Below are 22,750 nucleotides of genomic sequence, written 5' to 3' on the forward strand. Positions count from 1 at the left end.
TAGTCAGCTCTACCTCCAAAACATATTTTGAATCTGTCTATTTCTCTCTGTCTTTACTGCCACCACTTTTACCCAAGCCACCATCATCTCTCACCCGGACCCCTACTGCAGACACTCTCTAATGGGCATCAGGGCTTCCCTTGGTGACTCCTACAGTCCATGTAGCCTGTAAGCTCCATGTAGGCAGGGACCTCATTCAATGTGTTGATGATTGCTAAATTCTCCACACCTGCCACGTAGCTTAATAAATAGTGGTTGAATAAATCTTTTTAAGTCACAGCAGGGAGACTTTGAAGGGGCCTGAGAAGCCTCTCTTAGATAAATGGGTACCTAATAAGTCACATATTTAGCAAATTTAAGGATAGAAAGAATTCTTTTTTTTTTTTTTTTTGAGACGGAATCTCGCTCTGCCGGCCAGGCTAGAGTGTAGTGGCATGATCTCCGCTCACTGCAAGGTCTGCCTCCCGGGTTCACGCCATTCTCCTGCCTCAGCCTCCCGAGTAGCTGGGACTACAGGCGACTGCCACCACACCCGGCTAAATTTTTGAATTTTTTTTTAGTAGAGACTGGGTTTCACTGTGTTAGCCAGGATGGTCTCAGTTTCCTGACCTCGTGATCCCCCTGCCTCAGCCTCCCAAAGTGCTGGGCTTACAGGCGTGAGCCACTGTGCCTGGCCAGGATTCACTTTTTAAATGAACAAGCTTAACTCACCTAATATAGCTAGGATAAGGCCTGTGGGCTTTGGTTTCCTATCTGTGAAATAAAGGTGGGAAGAAGGGTTGGACAATATAACTGCATGTGTTTCTTTCAGAATCATGAGTCTTAAATGCCAAAAAGAGACTTCTGACCACAGGAAAAGAGACGTGGACATCTCTCACTTGAGCTGCAAGCTCCTCTGGTCAGGGACAGATGTTATTTCTCCCTGCACCCACCACACTAAGCACAGACCCCATGGGCATTGGCTGCGGAGCAGAAATGAAGAGGAATGCCCCCGCCTTTCCCAACTGGTCAGAAGAACTTAAGTTGGTCATAATGGGTTGAGAGTTGGAGAGTATTTCCTGTGCCTGTCACTATTGGAAGAGGGATTCTTTTTCTTTTTCTTTATTATTATTATTATTTTTTGAGACAGAGTCTCGCTCTGTCCAGGCTGGAGTGCAGTGGTGAAATGTCGGCTCACTGCAAACTCCACCTCCCAGGTTCATGCCATTCTCCTGCCTCAACCTCCCAAGCAGCTGGGACTACAGGTGCCCGCCACCACACCTGGCTAATTTTTTGCATTTTTAGTAGAGACGGGGTTTCACCGTGTTAGCCAGGATGGTCTTGATCTCCTGACCTCGTGATCCACCTGCCTCGGCCTCCCAAAGTGCTGGGATTACAGGCGTGAGCCACAGCGCCCGGCCCAGAAGAGGGATTCTTATTCTCCACTGGACTGAAGAGCCAAGCTTGTCATCTGGGGAGGAGGGAAGTTGTGACACGCCTGCCTGCCTTCCGGGGTCCCAATCCCTTGGGACCAGGCACACCCATCCTAAAAAAGCTTCATGACTTTCCCATAAGTCAGCCAGACAGCAATGCCCTACCCAGTACTGCTTAGCACACTGCTGTTACTGCATTCATTTGAATCAGAAAGTGAGGCTCATAACCAAGTACTTTTGGTCTGTGAGTGAGAATCCTCCTGCCTATGGTGGCTGAAAATACAACCATTCACCTCAGTCACAGAGACAGAGCCGGAAGAGACTTTCAATAGCCTTTTGGTAAACTCCTCACTGTGCAACAGAATCTCAGAGAGGGGGCAGGGCATCTCTGCCCAGGGTCACATAGCTAGATGCCAGCCTCCTAGGCGCTGCCTTGAGCTCATTCCCTCACACCAGGAAGGTCACCCCAGCTCACTGTCAGTGTCTGTGTGGATGGCTTCCACGAAGAGGGCATCTCCGGCATCCAAGCGCTCCTCCACACTGGCGCTGGTGTACTCAGGTCCAGCGGGGTCCAGGCCTGTGAGAAGAGACTGATATGAGGGACCACTTTCCTCTCAGCTGCAGGAACATTCATGGACCCACCACACACCCACCGCTTCCAATGCAGATCATAGAGCCTCCCTGAAAAGACCCCAGGGTTGGGAGAATTAGCTGAGGACCATCTTCCTCAGGAAACCCCACTCTCTGTTGTCTCTCTAGAGGTAACCTCTCAATGACCCAGTTTCTCTGACTCTAAGATAAGCTTGAGGCTGCACATGGTGGCTAACACCTGTAATCCCAGCACTCTGAGAGGCCGAGGCGGGCAGATCACGAGGTCAGGAGATCGAGACCATCCTGGCTAACATGGCGAAACCCCGTCTCTACTAAAAATACAATAAATTAGCTGGGCGTGGTGGCGGGCGCCTGTAGTCCTAGCTACTAGGGAGGCTAAGGCAGGAGAATGGCGTGAACCCGGGAGGCAGAGGTTGCAGTGAGCCGAGATCATGCCACTGCACTCCAACCTGGGCAACAGAGCAAAACTCCATCTCAAAAAAAAGGAGCTTGGTAACACCAATTTTTGATAGAAGTTAATGTAATGTAAAGCTTGTTACTGCCTTCATGTAGTAACAACAACAGCTACAATTTCTTCGAACAGTAACTATGGACCAGGCTTTATGCCGAGCAGTTTTACACACTGTAGTCCTCACCATAACACAGTGATTACTGTGAATACACTATTCCCATGTCTCAGTTTGGATCTCTTCCCTTCCCCTACAAAAAGCAGACACTGCCACAAGAGTTCAAGATAGATTTGGGAGAAAGTCTCGGAAAGCATGGTGAGGGAGTGGGAAAGCAGGTCAGGGAATAAAGGAAAATAGTAGTGAGTAGGATATCTCCATGGGCTTTCACCCCACTGGGGTGCCTCTGTGAGATTCTGTAAAACAAGACCCAGAATTGTCCCACTGAAAGGCCAGGAAGCTGAGGGTTTTTGCCATACAACTCCAGTCCCTTATTAACTGAGAGTGGTTCTGGAAGCATAAAGTCCTCCACACTTTTACATGTGTATAGCAAAACTGTTTAAAGTTTATTTCCACAGTGGGCCAAGGAGATGTGGGCTGTTACCACTATTTTACAGATGTAGAAACTGAGGCTCAGAAAGAAATAGAAGGGGAAGTGCTTGCCAGAGCAATCAGGCAAGAGAAAGAAATAAAAGGCATCTAAATAGGAAAAGAGGAAGTCAAATTGTCTCTCTTCATCAATGATATAATTCTAGAGAACCCTAAAGGTTTGACCAAAAGACTTCTAGACCTGAAAAACAACTCCAGCAAAGTCTCAGGACACAAAATCAATGTACAAAAGTCAGTTGCATTTCTATGCACTAAGAACATTCAAGCTGAGAGCCAAATCAAGAATGCAATCTCATTTACGATAGTTACACACAAAAATAAAGTACCTAGGAGCACACCTAACCAAAAGAGCGAAAGATCTGTACAAGGAGAACTCTAAAACCCTGCTAAAAAAAAAAAAAAAGAAAGATCACAGGTGACACAAACAAATGGAAAAGTATTCTATGCTTTTGCATAGTATTTGCCAAAGTATTCTGTATTCTATGCAGGGTTGGAAGAATAAATATCATTAAAATATCCATTTTGCCCAAAGCCATCTACAGATTCAATCCCTACCAAATTATCAAAGTCATTTTTCACAGAATTATAAAAATCTATTCTAAAATTTGTATGGCACAAAAAAAGAGCCCAAATAGCCAAGGCAATCCTGAGCAAAAAGAATAAAGCTGAATGCATCACACTACCCAATTTCAAACTATATTATAAGCCTACAGTAACCAAAACAGTATGGTACTGGTACAAAAATAGATACATAGGCCAATGCAACAGAATAGAGATCACTGAAATAAAGAAGCACACCTATAACCATTAGACATTTGACAAAGTTGACAAAAATTAACACTTTTTTTTAGAGAAAAAGAGAAAAAGATACGCTATTTGATAAATGGTGTGGGAAAACTGGCTGACCATATGCAGGAGAATGAATCTGGACCCATAGCTCTCACCATATACAAAACTTACTCAAGAAGGATTAAAGACTTAAATGTAAGACCTCAAACTATAAAAATCCTAGAAGAAAATCTGGGAAATACTCTCCTGAATATTAGCCTAGGCAAAGCATTTATGACCAAGTCCTCAAAAGCAAATGAAACAAAAACAAAAATTGGCAAGTGAGACTTAAACTAAAGACTTTCTGCACAGCAAAAGAAACAACCAATGGAGTAAACAGACAACCTACAGAAGGGGGGAAAATATTCACAAACTATGCATCTGACAAAGGACTAATATCCAAAATCTATAAGGAACTTGAACAAATCAACAACAAAAAAAAACAATCCCATTAAAATGAGGGTGAAGGACATGAAAAGAGACTTCTTGAAAGAAGACATACAAGTGGCTAACAAAATATGAAAAAATGCTCACCATCACTAATCATCACACCATGATATACCATCTCACACCAGTCAGAATTGCCACTATTAAAAAGTAGAAAATAAATAAATAGATGTTGGCAAGGCTGCAGAGAAAAGGGAATACTTATACATTGTTGGTGGGAATGTAAATAAGTTCAGCCAGTGTGGAAAGCAATCTGAAGATTCCTCAAAGAACTAAAAATAAAATCACCATTTGACCCAGCAATCTCGTTGCTAGATATACACCCAAGCAAAAAGAATTTCTTCTACCAAAAGGATACCTGCACTAGTATATTCATTGCAGCACTATTCACAATAGCAAAGGCATGGAATCAACCCAGGTGCCCACCAATGGTAGACTGGATAAAGAAACTGTGGTCCATATACCCTATGGAATTCCACACAGCTATAAAAAAGAATGAAATTTTGTCCTCTGCAGCAACATGAATGTAGCTGGAGGTCATTTTCCTAAGCCAATTAATGCAGAAACAGAAAACCAAATACTGCATGTTCTCACTTACAAGTGGGAGCTAAACATTGGGTGCACATGGACACAAAGATGGGAACGATTGGCACTGGGGATTCCAAAAGGAGGAGGAAAAGCAACGGGAAAGGGTGGAATAACTACCTATCAAGTACTGATTGCTACTTGGGCAACGAGATCATTAGAAGCCCAAAGCTCAGCATCGCATGCTATACCCATGTAATAAACCTGCACATGTAAACCCTGAATCTAAAATAAAGTTTTTTAAATAAGAAATTTAAAAATAAAAAGTGAAAAAAGAAATACATGGCCTCTCACATTGATATTAGAAATCATGCAATAATAACACACACCATTTTATACAAAAGAATCACAATAAATAAATTTTAGTGGTAATAGATGCCTTGATTGTAAGAACAAAGGCTCCGTACTCCCCTCTGCTTGCCTTAGAAGAGACATTTTCAAGGAAAGCTTTCTCCATCTCTAAAGCCTGGAGGATGGGCAGGGATGAATGTTACCTGTGATCTGTCCCAGCTGGCCTCCGAAGAGCTGTCCCACCATGCCCCCAACGTGGGCCCCCAGGCTAACACCAATGATGTGGATTGAGGATTCCGACACACCCAGCACCTAGAAGAGCAGGGGCAGTGAGTTCCCCGTGGGCCACAGAGTCTGCTGGCTTCGCAGTGGCAGGCTTTCCCCGAAAGCTTCAGAAGCCGAGGCCCTGGGCATGACAGACCCACCACACTTACTTTGGAGGGAAAATGGACAGCACTCTCATCATTAATCACTTCTTCTCTTCCTGGGCTTCCCACCCTGACAACCCACTTACTCTCCTTTTGGTGCTCAAAGTATGTGAGTAATGACCACAACCATTCTCTCTTGAGGGACAACTAAGTGCCAGGCCATCTGCATTCGCTGTCCAATGTGCTATGACACATTTTACAGAGGAGCAGTGGGAAGCTCAGAATGTTCAATAACCTGCCTAAGGTCAGTGCTGTGAGTGGCAAAGTCAAGATTTGAACCCAAGACCACCAAGCTACCCAGTGACTCTGTTTCCACCCTAAGCCTCCTCAGGCAGTGCTTTTGTCTTTCTGACCCTCTCTCCTCATATGTAGCCCAAACTCACCCTAAGCTCTTCTGCACCTACCAGGAGTTTATTGAGGAAAAGGCAGATCTTGAGGCTCAACTTAATCACATTTTTCACAGCTGAGAAGTAGACCCCTGTAGACCCATAAATCCAGTCCACAGCAATTACATTAGCATTCGTTGCCTGCAGAAGGGTTCTAATGAATTTATCAATCCAGGAAGGCTTTGTTCCTAAAACACTAGAGAGGGGGCCAAAAAAGGATGGAAAAATTACCCACCAAGTGGATATACATTGTCATGGAAACCTCTATTAATCCCAAACCCAGAAAAGAAGTCAAAACTAGAGAAGGGCATATATGAAGAGTTTATTAAACAGCACTTGGAGCACAGGGAGGACACCATTCCAAAGCTGCCAGCCCTTCCGCCAGCACATATACAGTCTTTGTGTAAATTACAAAACTTTGCCTTTTGTTCCAGGTAGATGCAGCCTCATGCCAGGGTTCAGAACTCAGGTTGGATTTCAGCCCCATCAGCCTTTTGTCAGGCACCTTTGAACAATGCATAAACCACATAAACTGTATACATTGCATCGCTCCATTTGTGTTATTTGTGGAAAGAAAAAGATAGCTTTGTGCCCTAGAGTTAAGATTTGCAATCTTAATTCTCATTCTAAAATATAGGCTCTTTCTTTGTGGACATTTTCTTTCTTTCTCTCTCTCTCTCTCTCTCTCTCTCTCTCTCTCTCTCTCTCTCTTCCTTCCTTCCTTCCTTCCTTCCTTTCCTTTCCCTTTCTTTCCTTTCTTTTCTTCCTTTGTCTTTCTTTCTTTTTCCTTCCTTCTTTGTTTCTTTCTCTCATTCACCCACTGATTTATTCAACAAACATTTATTGAGTACCTATGGGCCAGGCAGTATGCTAGGTACTTTCCAAAAAATAAAGACAAATAAGATATCGTCCCTATCCTTCTGGAACTTACAGTATAATGGGAATTTTCCAGGAAAAGGAAAATGATAGAAAAATGTTTAGAAATCTTTCCCAACAGATTGGGATCAGGAAATAAGTTTTTTGATGGCTCCCAGTATAGAAGCAAAGAGAGCACGCTCATGTGGGCAGAAGAGTGCAGACTGGGTGTGTGCCAGATAATGGGGTTGCGGGATTTAAGAGCAGACAGAGTGCCTCGCCTGACGAGCTCTCCCCCTCTATTAGTTATCCCTGGGTTGGAGGTACACATTCAGCCTTGGAAAGTGGTCGAATGTAAGCTTTGCTAGAGGAGAGGCTTTGACACAAGAGCAAGGAAGCAAGAAGAGAAGCCTAAGGAAACATGTGGCTGAGTCCTTGGAGTCCAGGGATCTGAGAGGCAGAGACAGGCCAGAGATCAGGAAATGGTGGTCCTTTGTGCATGGCCTTCGTGTCTACCTTTTCATTGGGTGCCCCCAACTCTACTTGCTCCATGGTGCTGTTACTTTACCGTATTCTCTCCCTCTTTCCTCCCATAAACCTTTCTCTGTTTCTGGGCCTATTGATGGGCTTTGGAGAAAAGCTGTTCAAAGAAAGGATGGTGATTGGAATTGAGACTCAGTGACTGTATATTACAACAAAATGTGGACTGGAGAGGGTCAGAGAAATTGAAGAAGAGAAGTGCATAGTTCCATCACACCCATAACCTCTGGGTATGGTGGAAGTGGCCCCCATAAATGGAAGTTTCTTAGGTCATAAAACCAGGGAAGAAGTGAAGAAGGGGAAATACAACCCTGGGTAATAAAGGCTCTGTGTATGGAGATTTGTCCAGAGTCACAGACATGTACTGTTTGTGAGTGTGTAGACAAGACTGGATGGAGAAGTACAATATATGACCAATAAGAATGAACACCATGTGTGCATGTTGACATGAGACCCATCAAAGACAGCAGGACATGAGGGATGGAACATGTGACCTTTGGTAAACTCATTCCTCCTCTTGTTCCCCACTAACTTCTTACGGTATTATGGTTACTTGATCATTCTTAGCTGAGAGGTCCTGTTGATTAGTTAACTCCCACCTGAATCCATGGATAATTAGTTTGGTTCCCAGAGTGGCATTGAACCCAGAGTTTTGGAGGTCACTGCTTCCTTCTACTAGCTTCCCACAGTTAGGATTCGAAGGGACAAAGAGGAGAAACTGGACTTTGAGATCGGTGCCTTCAAAAACGTTGGCATTCTGGAAGTCAGCGCACTTTGGTTGTGGGGTAGGAGGTGCATCCCCTGGAGGAAAACAAAACAAACAAGAAACATCCAAAGGTGAGGTCATCTGTTCTTAGAAGGAAGAAAGATGACCTTGGAAGGAAGCAAGAAACAGGGGCCTGCAGGCATGGGGTTTATTATACATCAGTTAGTGCAATAATCACTCATTTATTACAGCCTGCATCACTTCTGTAATGAAGCTCTGTGAATATTTTTCATGCCTAAGGACAAAATAGCAGAGAAGGGATATTGCCCAACTAGATGAGCTTAAAGGCCATGGTGAAATGGCTGTTGTCCTGGGCTGAACTGAGTCTCATCCTCCAAAATTCATATGTTGAAATCTTAACCCCCAATACTTCAGAATGTGACAGTATTTGGAGATACGGTCTTTATAAAGGTTAAAAGGAGGGCAACAGAGTGGGCCTAAATCAATATGACTATTGTCTTTATATAAAGAGGAAATTTGGACACAGACAGAGGAAAGACGATGTAAAGACACAGGGAGGCAGTGGCCATCTACAAGTCAAGGACAGGGGCCTGGAACAGATCCTTTGCTCATTGCCCTGAAGGAACTAACACTGCCCACATCTTGATCTCAGACTTCTGGCCTCCAGAACTGTGAGGCAATACATTTCCATTGTTCAAGCCACCCAGTCCACAGCACTTCATAATGGCATCCCTAGCAAACTAATAGAGAAGTCTAAGTAGAACCCTGGTCAGCCAAATGAACAGTTGCCCTGGGGACTAGCCTCACTTTAGTCTGAACACTCTGTCCCAGAAGGATTTCCAACCCCTTAGCCCCGCCTAATCACTTCTTGTCCTTATGAGCAGTCAGGAGCCCTGCCATAGCCTTCCAGTGCCCAGCCCATGGCCTAGAGAGATGGTAGAGAAGAGCCTTAACAAGCCTCACCTACTTCACAGCACCTTACAATAGATACCTTTACAATGGAAATTCTCTGGCCAAGATAACTGCAGGCCTTTAAAAAACACCGAACAGAAAAGGCAACGTGAAACTCCTGCTTCCCAGGGAGCTGAAAATCTGGCCCATTTTCAGTACCCAGCATCCCACCCTGATCCCCACTTCTGTGATGCAGAAGTGTGGTCCCTGACTTCCATGCATCTCACAGGGAGACTGGCAGGAGCAGCAGGGTGCACGCTGACCCACAGAACAGAGCCCCACACAGCATTGCTGCCACCAGACAAAGTGATTCACAGAATCAGAGGTTCAGAGGAGAGGTCCGGATTGCAGACTTTGGTTTGTGTGGGCCCCTTTGTCAAGGAAAACGTAACTTTAGGTTTCTGGAGTGATCATCTGCTATCAGAGGTAACTGGGAGCCCATATACAACCAGGGTGTGGATCTGGGATGCTCTGCGATATGGTGCTATGAGTGAATTGTGGGAACCCCACCTGTGGAGAATACCTCAAGCCACGAGGCCTTCTGGAGCATCACTGAGGTAGACTAGAGGTTTCCCCATCACTGCTTCTGAGCCCCAGACTTTATCCCCAATCCCCTTGCAGAGCCAGACCAAGCAGGCAGGTTTGGAGGCTCCTGGGAAGAAGCCCACTCTGAAAGTGCGGGACCTAAGCTCTTCAGCCTGCGGCTTGAACTCCCACAGCACATGAGAGAGCTAATGCCTGACTCCATCCTTTTATCAGCCTCCCCCAGCGTTTGGCTCTTTAAAGAAAAGACGAAAGGACTGTGCTTCAGCAGGAGACGTGAACCACATTAATGAGTCAATCTGCTCTGTTGTTCATATAGGGAAGCCTGCATCCATCAGAGAGTCTGAGTCCTTTTAAATAACCATACTATGTCACAAAGTAGGCCCAAATAATCACCAAAGAACCAATATCATCCAAATAAAATGTAATAAAACTAGAAATCAATAACAAAAATTATTTTAATATACATTTGGAAATGTAAAAACACCCCCTCCCATTTTTTCCAATAAGACAAACCCATCCCGTGTGCCTGTGGTATTTTACCAGCCCATACAAAGAGAAGGTCCTGGGCACAATTCCTCATGGACATATATTGCTGAAGCTTGTTCAAGATTTTTAAAAAATTTTTTATATTCAGGTAAAAAAATATAAATTATCATCTTTACCTTTTTTAAGTGTACAGTTCAGTGGTAATAAATACACATATATTCTTTTCTCCCCTTCATTCCCAACTCCTCTCCACTTCTCAGCCTCTGGGAGCCACAATCTACTACTCTCTATCATCATGAATCCACTTTTTTAGCTCCTGCATATGTGTGAAAACGTGATATTTGTCTTTCTGTTCTTGGTTTATTTCACTTAACATAATGGCCTCCAGTTCCATCCATGTTGCTGCAAATGACGGGATTGCCTTCTTTTTAGAGGCTGAATAGTATTCCTTTGTGTATATATACCACATTTTCTTTCTTTTATTCATTCATCTGTTGATGGGTTCTTAGGTTGGTTGGTTTCATATCTTGGCTATTGTGAACAGTGATGAAATAAACATGAGAGTGCAGATATCTCTCTGATATACTGACTTCCTTTCCTTTCTTTTGGATATATACCCAGTAGAGGAATTGCTGGATCATATGGAAGTTCTATCTTTAGTTTTCTGAGGAGCCTCCATCCTATTCTCCATAGTGGCTATACTAATTTACACTCCTACTCACAGAAAAACACCCTTTTAACCTTTTAAGGAACGTATGGGTTAAAGAATAATCACAATGAAAACTACAGAATATTAAAAACTGAATGACAATAAAATCAACACATATCAAAACTTGCAAAGAGTGGCTAAAACAGCACTTGGGTTGTTAAAATAATTACTTGGGAAGCCATTAGACTGAGGCAGCTCTAGTGCTTGAGTTCTTATAGAAGCTCACCAAACCTCAACTCATAGTGAACAGCTATGTCCTATGAGGCTTAAGCTTTAGCACTCAGAAGCTGCCAACTAACCTCTGACTAGGGACCTTAAGGTACTGCTCCACTTTAATCAATCAAATATTTTCTTTGCCTTGCTCCATAGGCACCTTATAAAATTTCTTCCTCACACCCCTTTGGTGGAGCCCTGAGCCACTTGCAATGTGAAGCTGCCCAAACCATGAATCACTGTTTGTTCAAATAATCTCTTTAAAATTTTAATGTACCTAAGTTTACCTTTTAATAGGGGAAAATGTATAACCTTACATGCAAATGTTAGGGGGGACAAGGGAAAGACTTAGATTAGATAAGTTAATATTTTAACTCAGAAAAGAATACCACAGCAATCCCAAATAAAATATAGGGAAAGAAATATAAAGGTAATAGTTGAAATAGAAGAAATAGAAAATAAGGAAATATGAGCAACATTGGTAGCAACTTAGTCATTACAATTTCTCAGGCTTTGCAAAGTTGCCTGGGATGTCTTTGACTCTTCCCTGTCTCTCACATCCCACATACAATTGGTAAGTTCTGTTAGCTTGAACATGAGAATGAAATATTTGGAATCTAACCCTTCTCACCACCTTGGTTCAAGCCATCATCATCTCTCACAACCACTGCCATAGCCTGCAACTGTGTTTCTTGCCCTCTCTTTTGGCCCCTTCAGTCTATTTGCAACACAGCAGTCAAGATTTTTCTTTAAGTCAGTCGAGTCACGTTACATCTCTGTGCAAAAGTGTCCAAGCCTTTTCACTCAGATAGAAACCTGAAGTCCTAACAATGGACTGTAAGGCCCTAACTGAGCTAATCCACCCCACTCCAAGAGTCCTTTGCCTTATGCTACAATCACTCACTTTTGCAGCCAGTTGTTCTCCTGGCCCTTCCTCACTCTAGATGGCTTCCTGCCTGAGGGTCTTTGCCTGGCCATTCCTTCTGCCTGTAATCCATTTCCCTTATGTATTTACATGGCAGTTCCTTCCCCTCCTTCAAGTCTTTGCTTGTCAAGTGCTCTCTTCTCTATTCTCACATCCTATTTCAGTTGTAACCTGCTTGTGCTCCTCACCTCATTTCTCTCAATCTTCCTTACCCTGGTCTATTTGTTAGCAATCATCACCTTCTAATCTACTATGGAATTTGCCAAGTTATTATACTATTGTCTATTGGTGGTCAGTCCACATTAGAATGTACTTTTGAACAAAGCAGGGATTTTTAAAATCCATTTTATTTACTCTACTGCCTAAAGCAGTACCTGTCACACACAAAGAGCCAGTACCCAAAACAAGCTCTTGAAAAAGAATAATGAGCTAGATGTACTTTTGATAAGACAGAATAAGAGAAAAAAGGGAAGGTACAAGTAAACAATATCAGGAATAAAAAGGGGATATAAATACAGACGGTAGATTTCCTTAAACCATAAAAAAGTTTATATGTACCCCAAAACTGAAAACACTGATATTTTGCTAGAAAATGGATAATTTCCTAGAAAAATGTAACTTACCAAAACTTAGTCAAGAAAGGAAAAACAGAAAATCAAATGTAAAACTATAGCATAAAGGAATTGAAACACTAGTTTCAAAACTATCCCTTAAAAAAGTCTAAGAAGCCTGAGAGTTTTACAGAGGAATTCTATGAATCCAGCAATCCCTAGCTTACACATCCTGTTCCAGGAATAGAAAATGGGAGACAGGATTCCAGTTCATTCTATGAGAATATCCAACATACCAAAACTGCACAAGGACAGGTGAGAAGGAAAAACTAAAGGCTACTTTCGTGTATGAACATAAACAGAAATCTAAGATAAGGTATCAGCAAATCTAAATCCATCCGGGATAACAAGACCACAAAGTACATCATGGCCCAGCAGGGTTTGCTGGGTCAATTCTTTGCAAAGAATTAAAGTTTATTTTAACATTAGAAAAAGTATTAATGTAATTCACATATGAACAAACTAAAGAAGAAAAATCATATGCTCATCTCAATGGATGAGCAGAAAAAAAGAACACTTGACAAAATTCTACACTCTTTAACATAAGAAAGGATATCTACTAAAAGCCTATAGTGAAGATTAGATTTACTGGGAAACATTAGAAGTATTCCATCTAGAACTGGGAACAGATGAGAAATGTCTGCTACCACTGCTTCTATTAAATATTGTGCTAGAGGTCCTAGTCCTAACCACTGAAACAAGACAATACAATGGGATAAAAGTTATACAGTTTGAAAAGGGAGAGAAGAAAATTGCCAGTATTTGAAGCTGATAAAATAGGGAAGCATATTCAGATACTGACTCTACCTAGCCACCACTCCAACCAAAGAACAGTGACAGATGCGTATCTGGCCAGGCTGACCAGAGGTTTACAAACAATAGAAAGGAGGGGTGAAGAATGAAATACTGGCTTGTCTGAGTCTGAAAAGAGCCTATAGCTTTCTATTCTTGAATCTTTGACACTGAAGAAGTGTTAGAGAAGGGTGAGTAAAGCCTGGTAACATCCATGTTTCCATAATGGGAAGTGACTCTCAGGCACATATGACAGAGCTCCCTTCACCCTCCTGGGATGCTCGTGGTTCCCACGGGTGGCCTCTGTGATCTGTAAATGCTGGAAATGTGCTCCTCTATGCTGCCACCTGCACCTGTCTCAGCTGTATTCTGTAGATCGGTATCCCCTATGTGCTTTTGTTTCATAGAAGTGTTATTTTGCTAAAACAGTTTTGATTGTGTGACCTGGACCAAGAATGGATGGGTGCTCTGGCAGTGACAGAGTTGGCACAAAACCATATCAAACACTTTATCAAATGTGGAGATGACAGAGGAGCCATTGGTGCATGTGTTGGGAAGCGGGTGCCCTTCTCCAGGCTCCTCGGGAGGACACTGCAGGAGGGGAGGAGGGCGGAGGCCCCCTCCCAATAGCTGACTTGAGGGTGGCTCTGCCATGCATGCAGGGTGCAGTACCACCTTCAGGCCCAGGCTGGCCTTGGAGAGGCTGGTGTCACAGGCTGCTTCTACTCAGTTGTCTCTGCCGCCAGCTCAGCACTATGGGCCCCTGAACTTCCTGCCACCCCCTTGAGCCCTGGGCTCCCCACAGACAGAGCTGTGCTATCAGATGACCTGTGGATTGAGGCATCAGCAGCCAGGAGTGTCTTTGAAATGGGCCAACCTCTGGAACCCTTCTTTGGCTGAATTGTTTCAGGACGAGTGTCATTTAATCAATCTGCCCTAATGTCAGGAAGTAGAGATGAGGACTGCAGCCCGCTCAATTTCTTTCTTCTCAGTTACCAAGACCTTTGGCTTATTGAATGTGTCCTGTGTGTCAGGGCCTGGGTGAGGCTCTGGAGATTCCAGGATGAAGAAGACACCAGCCATAACTGTTCTTTGGGAGCTCAAAGTCTGGCGGAGAAGGGGAAAATAAGCTGGAAGCCCCACAGCAAATAGGGATGTAAGATCTGTGACCAGGAAACATAGGTACTGAGAGAACACACAGAAAGGCCATCTACCCCAGGTGGAGGAAGACTTGTGCACCCACCTGGAGGAGAGGACGCCTGAGCCGGCCTGGAAGCTCAAGGGCCAGGTTGATCAAGGAGCTCAACAATCTCAAGCTCCACCGTCCAAGGAAAAGCTGGGTGTGACTGGGGTTGCCATGAAAGATTGTGTGGGCACACAGTCAGGTAAGTGAGTGGAGGCTGAACTTCCAAGAGGCCCATGTGGGTCAGCTACTGCCCTTGTGTGACAGCAGGCACCTGGATACCTCCTGAACCTCCTCCCTCCCGATCATTTGAGCTCTTCCTTTCCTTTACCTTGAGCTCTCTGCATCCGGCATCCTCTTTCTTTCCACCTACTTCATCTAGGCTGTCTGAAGACAATTATATCCTTTTTCCTTTTCCCTTTGGCATATTTCTATCCCTGCCAGCCACACACACACACACACACACACACACACAAACACAGTCTTCTATCTCTGCCTATCCATCAACTTACTAACTTTCTGAGATAGCACTGCTAAAAGTAAGAATAAGGAACATTAACTTAATAAATATTGTTGCTGTTGACAGTGGGAAAGGAAGAGAAGCAGATGGGAAGTAGAGAATACCTCACTGGGTAAGTGTGAAAAGAAAGACACCAGAGACAAAGGCAAGAGGACAGGGCAAGGAAACACCCCGGTCCTGCTAACATGTTATCATAAGCCCGCTTCCTGCCCAGAACATCTAGAATAGTTCCCACATATGTGGTTGGAACCTGATCAGCTTCTGCCCTGACCCTAACCCTGCTACCTGGTTCCGAATTTCTGAGCTTCTCTTATCTGTGTGACAGAGGCCCCAGGCTTACCGACAGATGAGCTTCCAAAAAGAGTTTGATGCCAATTTACTATTAGTCCTCCCACGCCTCAACCTTCAAATCAGGACAACTAGCAAATGCCTTCCAGCCCCTAAGGAGGCCTGGGGCTCCTGAGCAGGGACAAAGTGGGCCTGCCAAGCCCACTTCTCAGAACGGGACCCACAGCTCTCCTAGGCGATACCTCCCACCTTCTCTCCAAGGTGGCTCATGACAGCCCTGTTCCCTCCACTTCCATCAGCCTAGACAACCATTTGCCAATAATAAAATCATAAGGGAATAAGCAACTGCAAAAGTCTGACCCTGTGCACAGATGATCTCATTCAGTCCATACAGCATTCCTATCTGGTAAGGATCATCTCCAACTACAGGTAAAGAAAACCACTTCCTCAAGGTCACATAGCTACAAAGAAACAGAGCCAGGATTCCAGTCAGGGTTAGCCTGACTCAGACAGAGCCTACTTCCCATCAGCTCAACCCATTGCCTCCTCTAAGCAGCAATGCAGCAACATTCACTGGACATCTGCTGTATACAGAGCACAGCACTAAGTATGCTAAAAGAGACAGAAACCTCAAATCCTCGCCTTTTAGGAACAAATAATTGAGGTAGGAGAAAGCACATACAGAGCTCAACAGCACCTCTGAGAAACCACCCATGAGTGCAAGGAGAGCATGCAGTCACCTAAGTGGAACTTTGTAGCAGGGAGGGGTGTTGAGCAGAAAAATAATGAATACAAGGGAGATAGGAATACAGAAGCCCCCTTGGAAGATGCAAAGAACAGAAATCAATCCAAAGGTGATGTGAGCAACTCCAGGCAGAAGCAATGATATATTCTAGAGCCAGGGAATGAGAATTAAATGTCCGGCAGAGAAGAAAGAAAAGCAGCCTGCTATTGGGAGCAGAGGGAGGGGATTTTTCTAAGGGTGAGGTCACCACCAGAGTAAGAAGAAGTCTCCTGAGAACTTCTGAGAACCCAAGGCTGAGCAGGTTAATTTGCTATGTTAGGCAAGTGGGATCAGTGCATCAGTTCTTTACTGGGGAAAGATAAATGCAAATTGGCATCTGAGGGAAGTTTTCGTAGGGGCATCTGGGGTTAGCAGGGACTAGTTCCCATCACCCAGCTGGGATGACGAACCACTTGAGTTAGGTTGCCGGATTAGAAAGGACATCTAACAATCTCAGTGACAAACTCATTATTAGTTTGGAAAATCTAAATTTTAAAATTAAATGTATCTTAGAATGGTGGATATTTATGGGATGAAAAATGAATATCTTAGAATTAACCAAATTTTATTTTCTTACAGTGGGTCCTGGCTGGTGCAAGGTGAAAGGGGTTTTTTATGTGGGTTTTAGAAAAAAATGAGTCGGATAACCAGGGAAAGTTCAGGTTCTGTGACCTGTTTACCATCATTCTGATTATGATAAAAGGGTTTTTTTTTCCCCCCTACTCTTTTAAATTCACCTCAGAAGAGGCAAAAGACTTTTAGGGGACCTTCTAAAAGTTGGTACTGCATAAGTAGTTGGAGAAATATGATCATTGACTGAAATAAGTTCCTCCCAAGGCCTGAGCCCTGGCTTACCTGAACTTCCAACGCTGAGCCACAAAAGTAGGCCCCCCACCCAGAAGCGGCTCTTCCAGGGAACTGGGGCCATTGCTGAGCTGGAAATCTCAGAGCTGGTATGGAGTAATTCCCTAAAGCCAAAGAGATCACATAACCCAGCCTCTCAGAAAACACCCACGTGGATTTCACTAATCATTAACTAGCCTCATGACCTGAAAAGGAAAAATAAATTCTTCCTTATTTATTTAAATGCTAGAGTTTTCGGTTTCTTCTTCTCAATGAAAATAAATACACTTTCTTTTTTGTTAACCAGAGTGCATTGAAACACACTGTCCTTCCTCTTTGAGCCAAACATGATCAGGAAACTATTTCCTGCACCTCTCCCACTTCCCATGATAGGATGTTACTAATAACTAAGGCAGAAGTCCTTCATCTCTGGGTGACCAGAAACCCCTCATCGTGTTGGAATTATCTGTGGACGTGTGTGTCTCCCTAGAAGATTCTGAGTGACTTGAGAGCAAAGGCTTTCTCTTTTCATTTTTTAATCCCCAGTGCCTAGCACAGGACTGAAATAATAATATATTTTAAGTGTCCATTTAATGGACAGAAGGGAAGAAGATAAAGCTTCCCTCTGGAGAGTACTATCATTTTGTAGAATCTTGGGGCTAGAAGTCAAGTCCAACTTTGGAGATGTTCAACTTCCTGAATTCACAAAGAAACTGAATATTAGAAAAGAAAATGACCTCTAGAGATCACGTTAGTGGAAGTGGCAGAGCCAGGCCTGGAACCAAGGTGGTTCCAGCACCATATGGCCTCTCCACCCAAAGGAGTGGCAGAAACCACACAGAACTATTTCTAGGCACGCCAGTAGGGCTGGGGCAGAGGGCGGGGCACTTGTCTGCCATTCCCTAAATCATAACACATTGCTGTTAGGCAGACAGCCCACCAGCAGGGCCAGGATCATCTTTTCTGAACAATAACTCTCTGAGGTGAGTATTATCAAAGAGTATTAATAACTACTGTATTAAGTACAAATTACTTAACTGTGATAATTACACAGTTAATAATCACAGATAAGTACAAATTACTTCTCTGTGACAGAAGTTAAGTAATGTGTATTAAGTACAAACATTTGTGTTTTACACAGCTGGTAGGGCACAGAGAATTTAAGTCATTTGCCCGAGATCATGCAGAGCTGGGATTTAAAGCAGGATGAGCCAGCCTCAGAATCCATGCTCTGAGCAATGATACTCTACAGCAACAACTCCTGAAGAGGCACTGGGACCATGCCACCAAGGCTGAACACAGGATACGATTATTTTGGAGGGGCTAGCCCTTACTTCCCCTTGTGCGCACGATCTCACTGCTCAAGTGTTGCTGCAACCAGGAAGGAGTGTGGCAATAAGTAGGGCACAGCAGAGGTCACTACTGAAAGCAGTCTTGATGTTAGAGATGAAGCCGAGTGTATGAGTTCAGGTCCTCAGAGAAGAAGATGCCAAGATAAGACAAGATATGCAAGAGATTTATCGGACTAACACCTGTAAAGAATAAAAGGTGCTAGAGAAGGCAGGAGGAGCCTTTAGGTTGTGGTGCACATCTGACACCTGTGAAAGAGAACGGGCAGGAAACAGAGGATTACATAGGAAGAATCTCAGGCTGCAGCACAGTTTCTAGAATATTCTGACCAGGCCAATGGGGACTCCTCAGGCCAAAGTCTTTTGTGACAGCAGATCTGTGTTTTGTAGAAATGAGCCTGCATTAGCAACCACATCCTGCTTAGTCATTAGCTGGGGTCAACCTCAGCACAAAGACAGAGGTAGATTCAGAAGGCAGCAGCTGGAGCCATCAGTCAATCATTTTCCCTACAGCAGGAGACCTGAGGGCTATTTTCCTGGCCGCCCACACCGTGGCCAGAGATAGTTAATCCCGGGTGCCCTTGTGCCTGGCATGAACACAGCTGACACTGAGAGAGCACTTTCACTTTCTTTCACATCCAACATCTAGCACAGTGCTCTCTGAGCAGGGTCAGAGTGGTCCCTTCCAGAACCACCTGCCTCACAACCATCCAATTGACTTGGGACAGATTGCTGGACCCACTCCAGACACACAGAATGAGAATCTTTGGAACAGGGCCCAGGACTCTGCAGCTCCAGCAGGCTCCTCCAGTGATTGCTAGAACCGCTAGTCTTCTGTTAATACTTACAACAGCCATGTCCATTTCACCAGCGGAGAAACTGAAGCTCAGATAGGCCAGGGGCCTAGGGACACTGCTTGAGAGGGCCAAGGCAAAACAAGATATGCAAGAGTTTTACTGGACTAAACCTCGTCCTTCTGAAAAGTGAGATTACATGTTTTAGAAGGTGAGGATGAGACCCTTCTACCTGGAGACAATGAGAGAGCCACAATTCATATTCAGTGTGTGCTGTCTGTCTCCCCCAAGGAGAATGTCAGCCTCAGAAGGGCAGAGTCCTGGCCTGTTTTGCTCACTGAGATATCCCAGTACCTAACACAGTACTTGCTACACAGTCAGTGGTCAATAAATATTTGCTAGGGGAAGGCATTGTTCAATTGGTAGGGTGTGCTGGTCAGTCCCCACCCCTCTTTTAGAGAGGGGGTCTTACTCACCCATTTTAAAGTGGAGTCAGATGGTTCTATTTGCCTAGGATCCAGGTACACAAGGAGCAAGTGACCAGGGAATCAATGTTCAAAATTCTGAAATGCAGTGGTGTGATAATGGCCCACCACAGCCTCAACCTCTTGAGCTCAAGCAGTCCTCCTCCCTTGGACTCCTGAGTAGCTGAGACTACAGGTGCACACTACCACACCCAGCTAATTTTATTTATTTATTTGTTTGTTTGTTTGTTTGTTTTTGAGACAGGGTCTTGCTCTATCACCCAGGCTGGAGTGTAGTGGTGTAATCTCGGCTCACTGCAGCCTCAACCTCCTGGCCTCAAGTGATCCTCCCACCTCAGCCTCTCAAATAGCCTGGAGTACAGGCATCTACCACCATGACTGGTTAATTTTTTAAAATCTTTTTGTAGAGATGGAGGTCTCGCTGTATTGCCCACGCTGATCTCAAACTTCTGGTCTCAAGCAATCTTCCCATCTCAACTTCAAAGCATTGAGATTAGAGGTGTGAGCCACCATACCTGGCCTAACATGCATTTTTTTAATAGCTCTACACATATACGCTTTTAAAAAAATACAAAACACGGTTAAAATCAATCTCCATCTCCTTCCCCCAGGTTTCCCAGATCCTACAGAAATCAGGCAATGTCATTGTTTCCTTGCATATCCTCCTAAAGATATTCTATCTCATGCTTTTTAGATTTTTACGCCCTTCTTTTGACCTACTACTTTTTTTTTCTTTTTTGACAGTGTCTTGCTCTGTCACCCAGGCTGAAGTGCAGCAGTGCAATCATGGCTCACTGCAGCCTTGGCTTCCTGAGCTCAAGTGATTCTCCCACCTTAGCCTCCCAGGTGGCTGGTACAGGCACACACCACCATGGCCACCTAATTTTTCTTTCTTTCTTTCTTTCTATCCTGCTTTTTTTTTTTTTTTTTTTTTTTTTTTTTTTTTTTTTGTAGAGACAGGGTTTTGCCATGTTGCCCACACTGGTCTTGAACTCCTGGGCTTAAATCATCTTCCCACTTTTGCCTCCCAAAGTGCTCAGATTCTAGGTGTAAGCCACCACGCCTATTCTTACACAAACTCTTTTGAACCTTGAGTTTCACACTAAAAAAAATACTTTGGAATTGCCTCATTCTTCTTTTAAGGTTGCACAGAATTCCATCAGATAGAATGTGTCATGAAATCTTAGTGCTCAACCCAAAATGGCTGAAGCCCTTATCCTACCTGATTTTCAGAAAGTCCAATCTTTTGCCAGATTCCACTTGGAGGTGAAGAGCACGATTATGGAGTCTCTCCACTCCTGCTGTCCTATATGTCCTGCATGTGAACATGGGTACACGCACGCACGCACACACATATGCACCTTCTCAGAACAAGTCATAAAATACAAGTATAGTGAAGGACAGTTTTCAAGGTCTTGGACTGGGCCCAGTTCTTTCAGTTTTCTGGCTTATAGTTCTCAAGAATAACTGTAGAATGTGCTGGGAATCCAACATCCTGGGATCTGTTCCAGTCCCCCCACTACACGATATCCTTCAATGCTTTAGCTCAGTGATTCTTGTTTCCCTTGAGTATAAAACCCAGGGTGGGCTGCCTTCCTGGGGGTCCTCAGCTGTGGTGCAAGTGGGCATGTGCAGAGGAGGCTCCGTGTGCCCCAGGCAGCTTTCCTAAGCCTTGGGGGACTGGCTCACATGAATTTCAGGCTTCTGTTGTCTGCTTCTAGCTGTAAGTAACAAGCCAGATTCCTGTAACTTATTGTGTGCATAGGTATTCTGTCTCCCAAGACTCACACAAATCACAGTGAACCTGCTTTTCTCGCAGGACAGTCTAAAACCTAATGGAGAAAGAGAACATTTCATGCCCCTAATATGCCAAACCACATTATTTTAGCCTTCATTTAAAAACGTCTATATTCTATCTCTGTTTTTCCAGAAAGAATAAGTAGAGACCGGCTTTATATTAGCCCAGACAAAAAGGTCACTTGTGGTTTTGCCAGAACAGGGAAGCTGTGTACCCCACCGCTGCTGCCAAGCTTGCAACTGTTGAGAGGGCTGAAAATTATTTGTAGCTTTAAAATGACAGTTTGATACTAAAATTCAATGGTTTAGTGTTTATTCTCTGAGATCACTTAACTTCAAAGTAAAATTGTGAACTTCAAGGGCTTATCTTTGAGTGTGCATTATGGCTGAAGGGAAAGAAAGCCCTGTGAGCACCCGGGGTTGTGTCAAAAGTTTCCCACATGACAGAAGAAACTGGCTGGAGGTGGTTGTCTGGGAATTTCCCTGGGTCTCTCATTTCATGACAGCTTGGTAAAAAGAAGACACTAGATACACTTTTTAAAAGCCACCAGTAATATATAGCTAGTATATGTTAACATACCTTTTTCCATTTTTTGTTTAACTGCTTATTATATGCTAGATACTATGCTGTGTAAAATGTACAACAATCCCACAAGGTAGATACTATTATTAACCCCATTTTCCATGTGCAGAAACAGGCATTGCAAGGTTTAATAACTTGCCCAAGGCTACACAAAGTGACAGAGCATGGATTTGAATTTGAAAAACTACCACTAGCAACAGATCCTTATCTTTCTGCTGAATTCATGCTACCTACTCTCATTCTCACCATACTCTCAAGGTGGGCATTATTAGCCTCAACTTACATTAGTCCTGAGCAACCTGAGGCTGGGAGGCATCTGGTGGCAGAGCCAGGTTTCAATGGTGGTTCTCTGGAAAAGATCACAGAACATGCCTTTTCTTAGTCCTAATTACATAGCAATTACCATGTTCCTGCAACAAGGAAAAAATTCACACCTTCAGAGCACCCTCCTCTTAGGTCTCCTGGATTTGGGGCTGGTGGAATAAGGGACAGCAGAGAGTCCACCTCACCCCAGAATGTCACCTCCACTAGAGCAGTCTCCAATAGAAAGTGTATTTTAGAAGGAAGATATAGTAAGAAGACACAGCCAGCCCCTGAAGTGGGCCAACAGATGGACCGTGTCACTTTCACCTGCTGGCGTTGACAATGGGGAGGACGGTTGTCCATATACCAGCCAAAATGATGAGAAACACTGCTTTGAAGCATGGCTCTCTATTAGTAAGTAC

General features: G+C 43.9%; 1 protein-coding gene across 2 annotated transcripts in view; it reads right to left on the reverse strand.

Annotated features, from left to right (window-relative positions):
* Positions 1-17,253, reverse strand: part of PLA1A (phospholipase A1 member A) — a 32,317-nt gene extending 15,064 nt beyond the window's left edge. Inside the window, exons 1-5 of one of the 2 annotated variants that reach the window (XR_001889094.1) lie at positions 17,030-17,253; positions 8,039-8,240; positions 6,063-6,240; positions 5,434-5,542; positions 1,888-1,989 (exon numbers count right to left, since the gene is read on the reverse strand). Coding sequence is in view for 1 of the 2 variants with exons in the window: in XM_017891584.1 (XP_017747073.1) it covers positions 1,888-1,989; positions 5,434-5,542; positions 6,063-6,240; positions 8,039-8,240; positions 17,030-17,102 (664 nt within the window). In the remaining variant the exon portion in view is untranslated. The remainder of the gene's footprint in view (positions 1-1,887; positions 1,990-5,433; positions 5,543-6,062; positions 6,241-8,038; positions 8,241-17,029) is intronic. The other variant, XM_017891584.1, reaches the window with a different exon arrangement.
* Between the last annotated feature and the right edge of the window lie 5,497 nt (positions 17,254-22,750).

The sequence above is a fragment of the Rhinopithecus bieti genome, unplaced genomic scaffold (genome assembly GCF_001698545.2).
Source record: "Rhinopithecus bieti isolate Rb0 unplaced genomic scaffold, ASM169854v2 scaffold_759, whole genome shotgun sequence".
Classification (NCBI taxonomy): domain Eukaryota; kingdom Metazoa; phylum Chordata; class Mammalia; order Primates; family Cercopithecidae; genus Rhinopithecus; species Rhinopithecus bieti.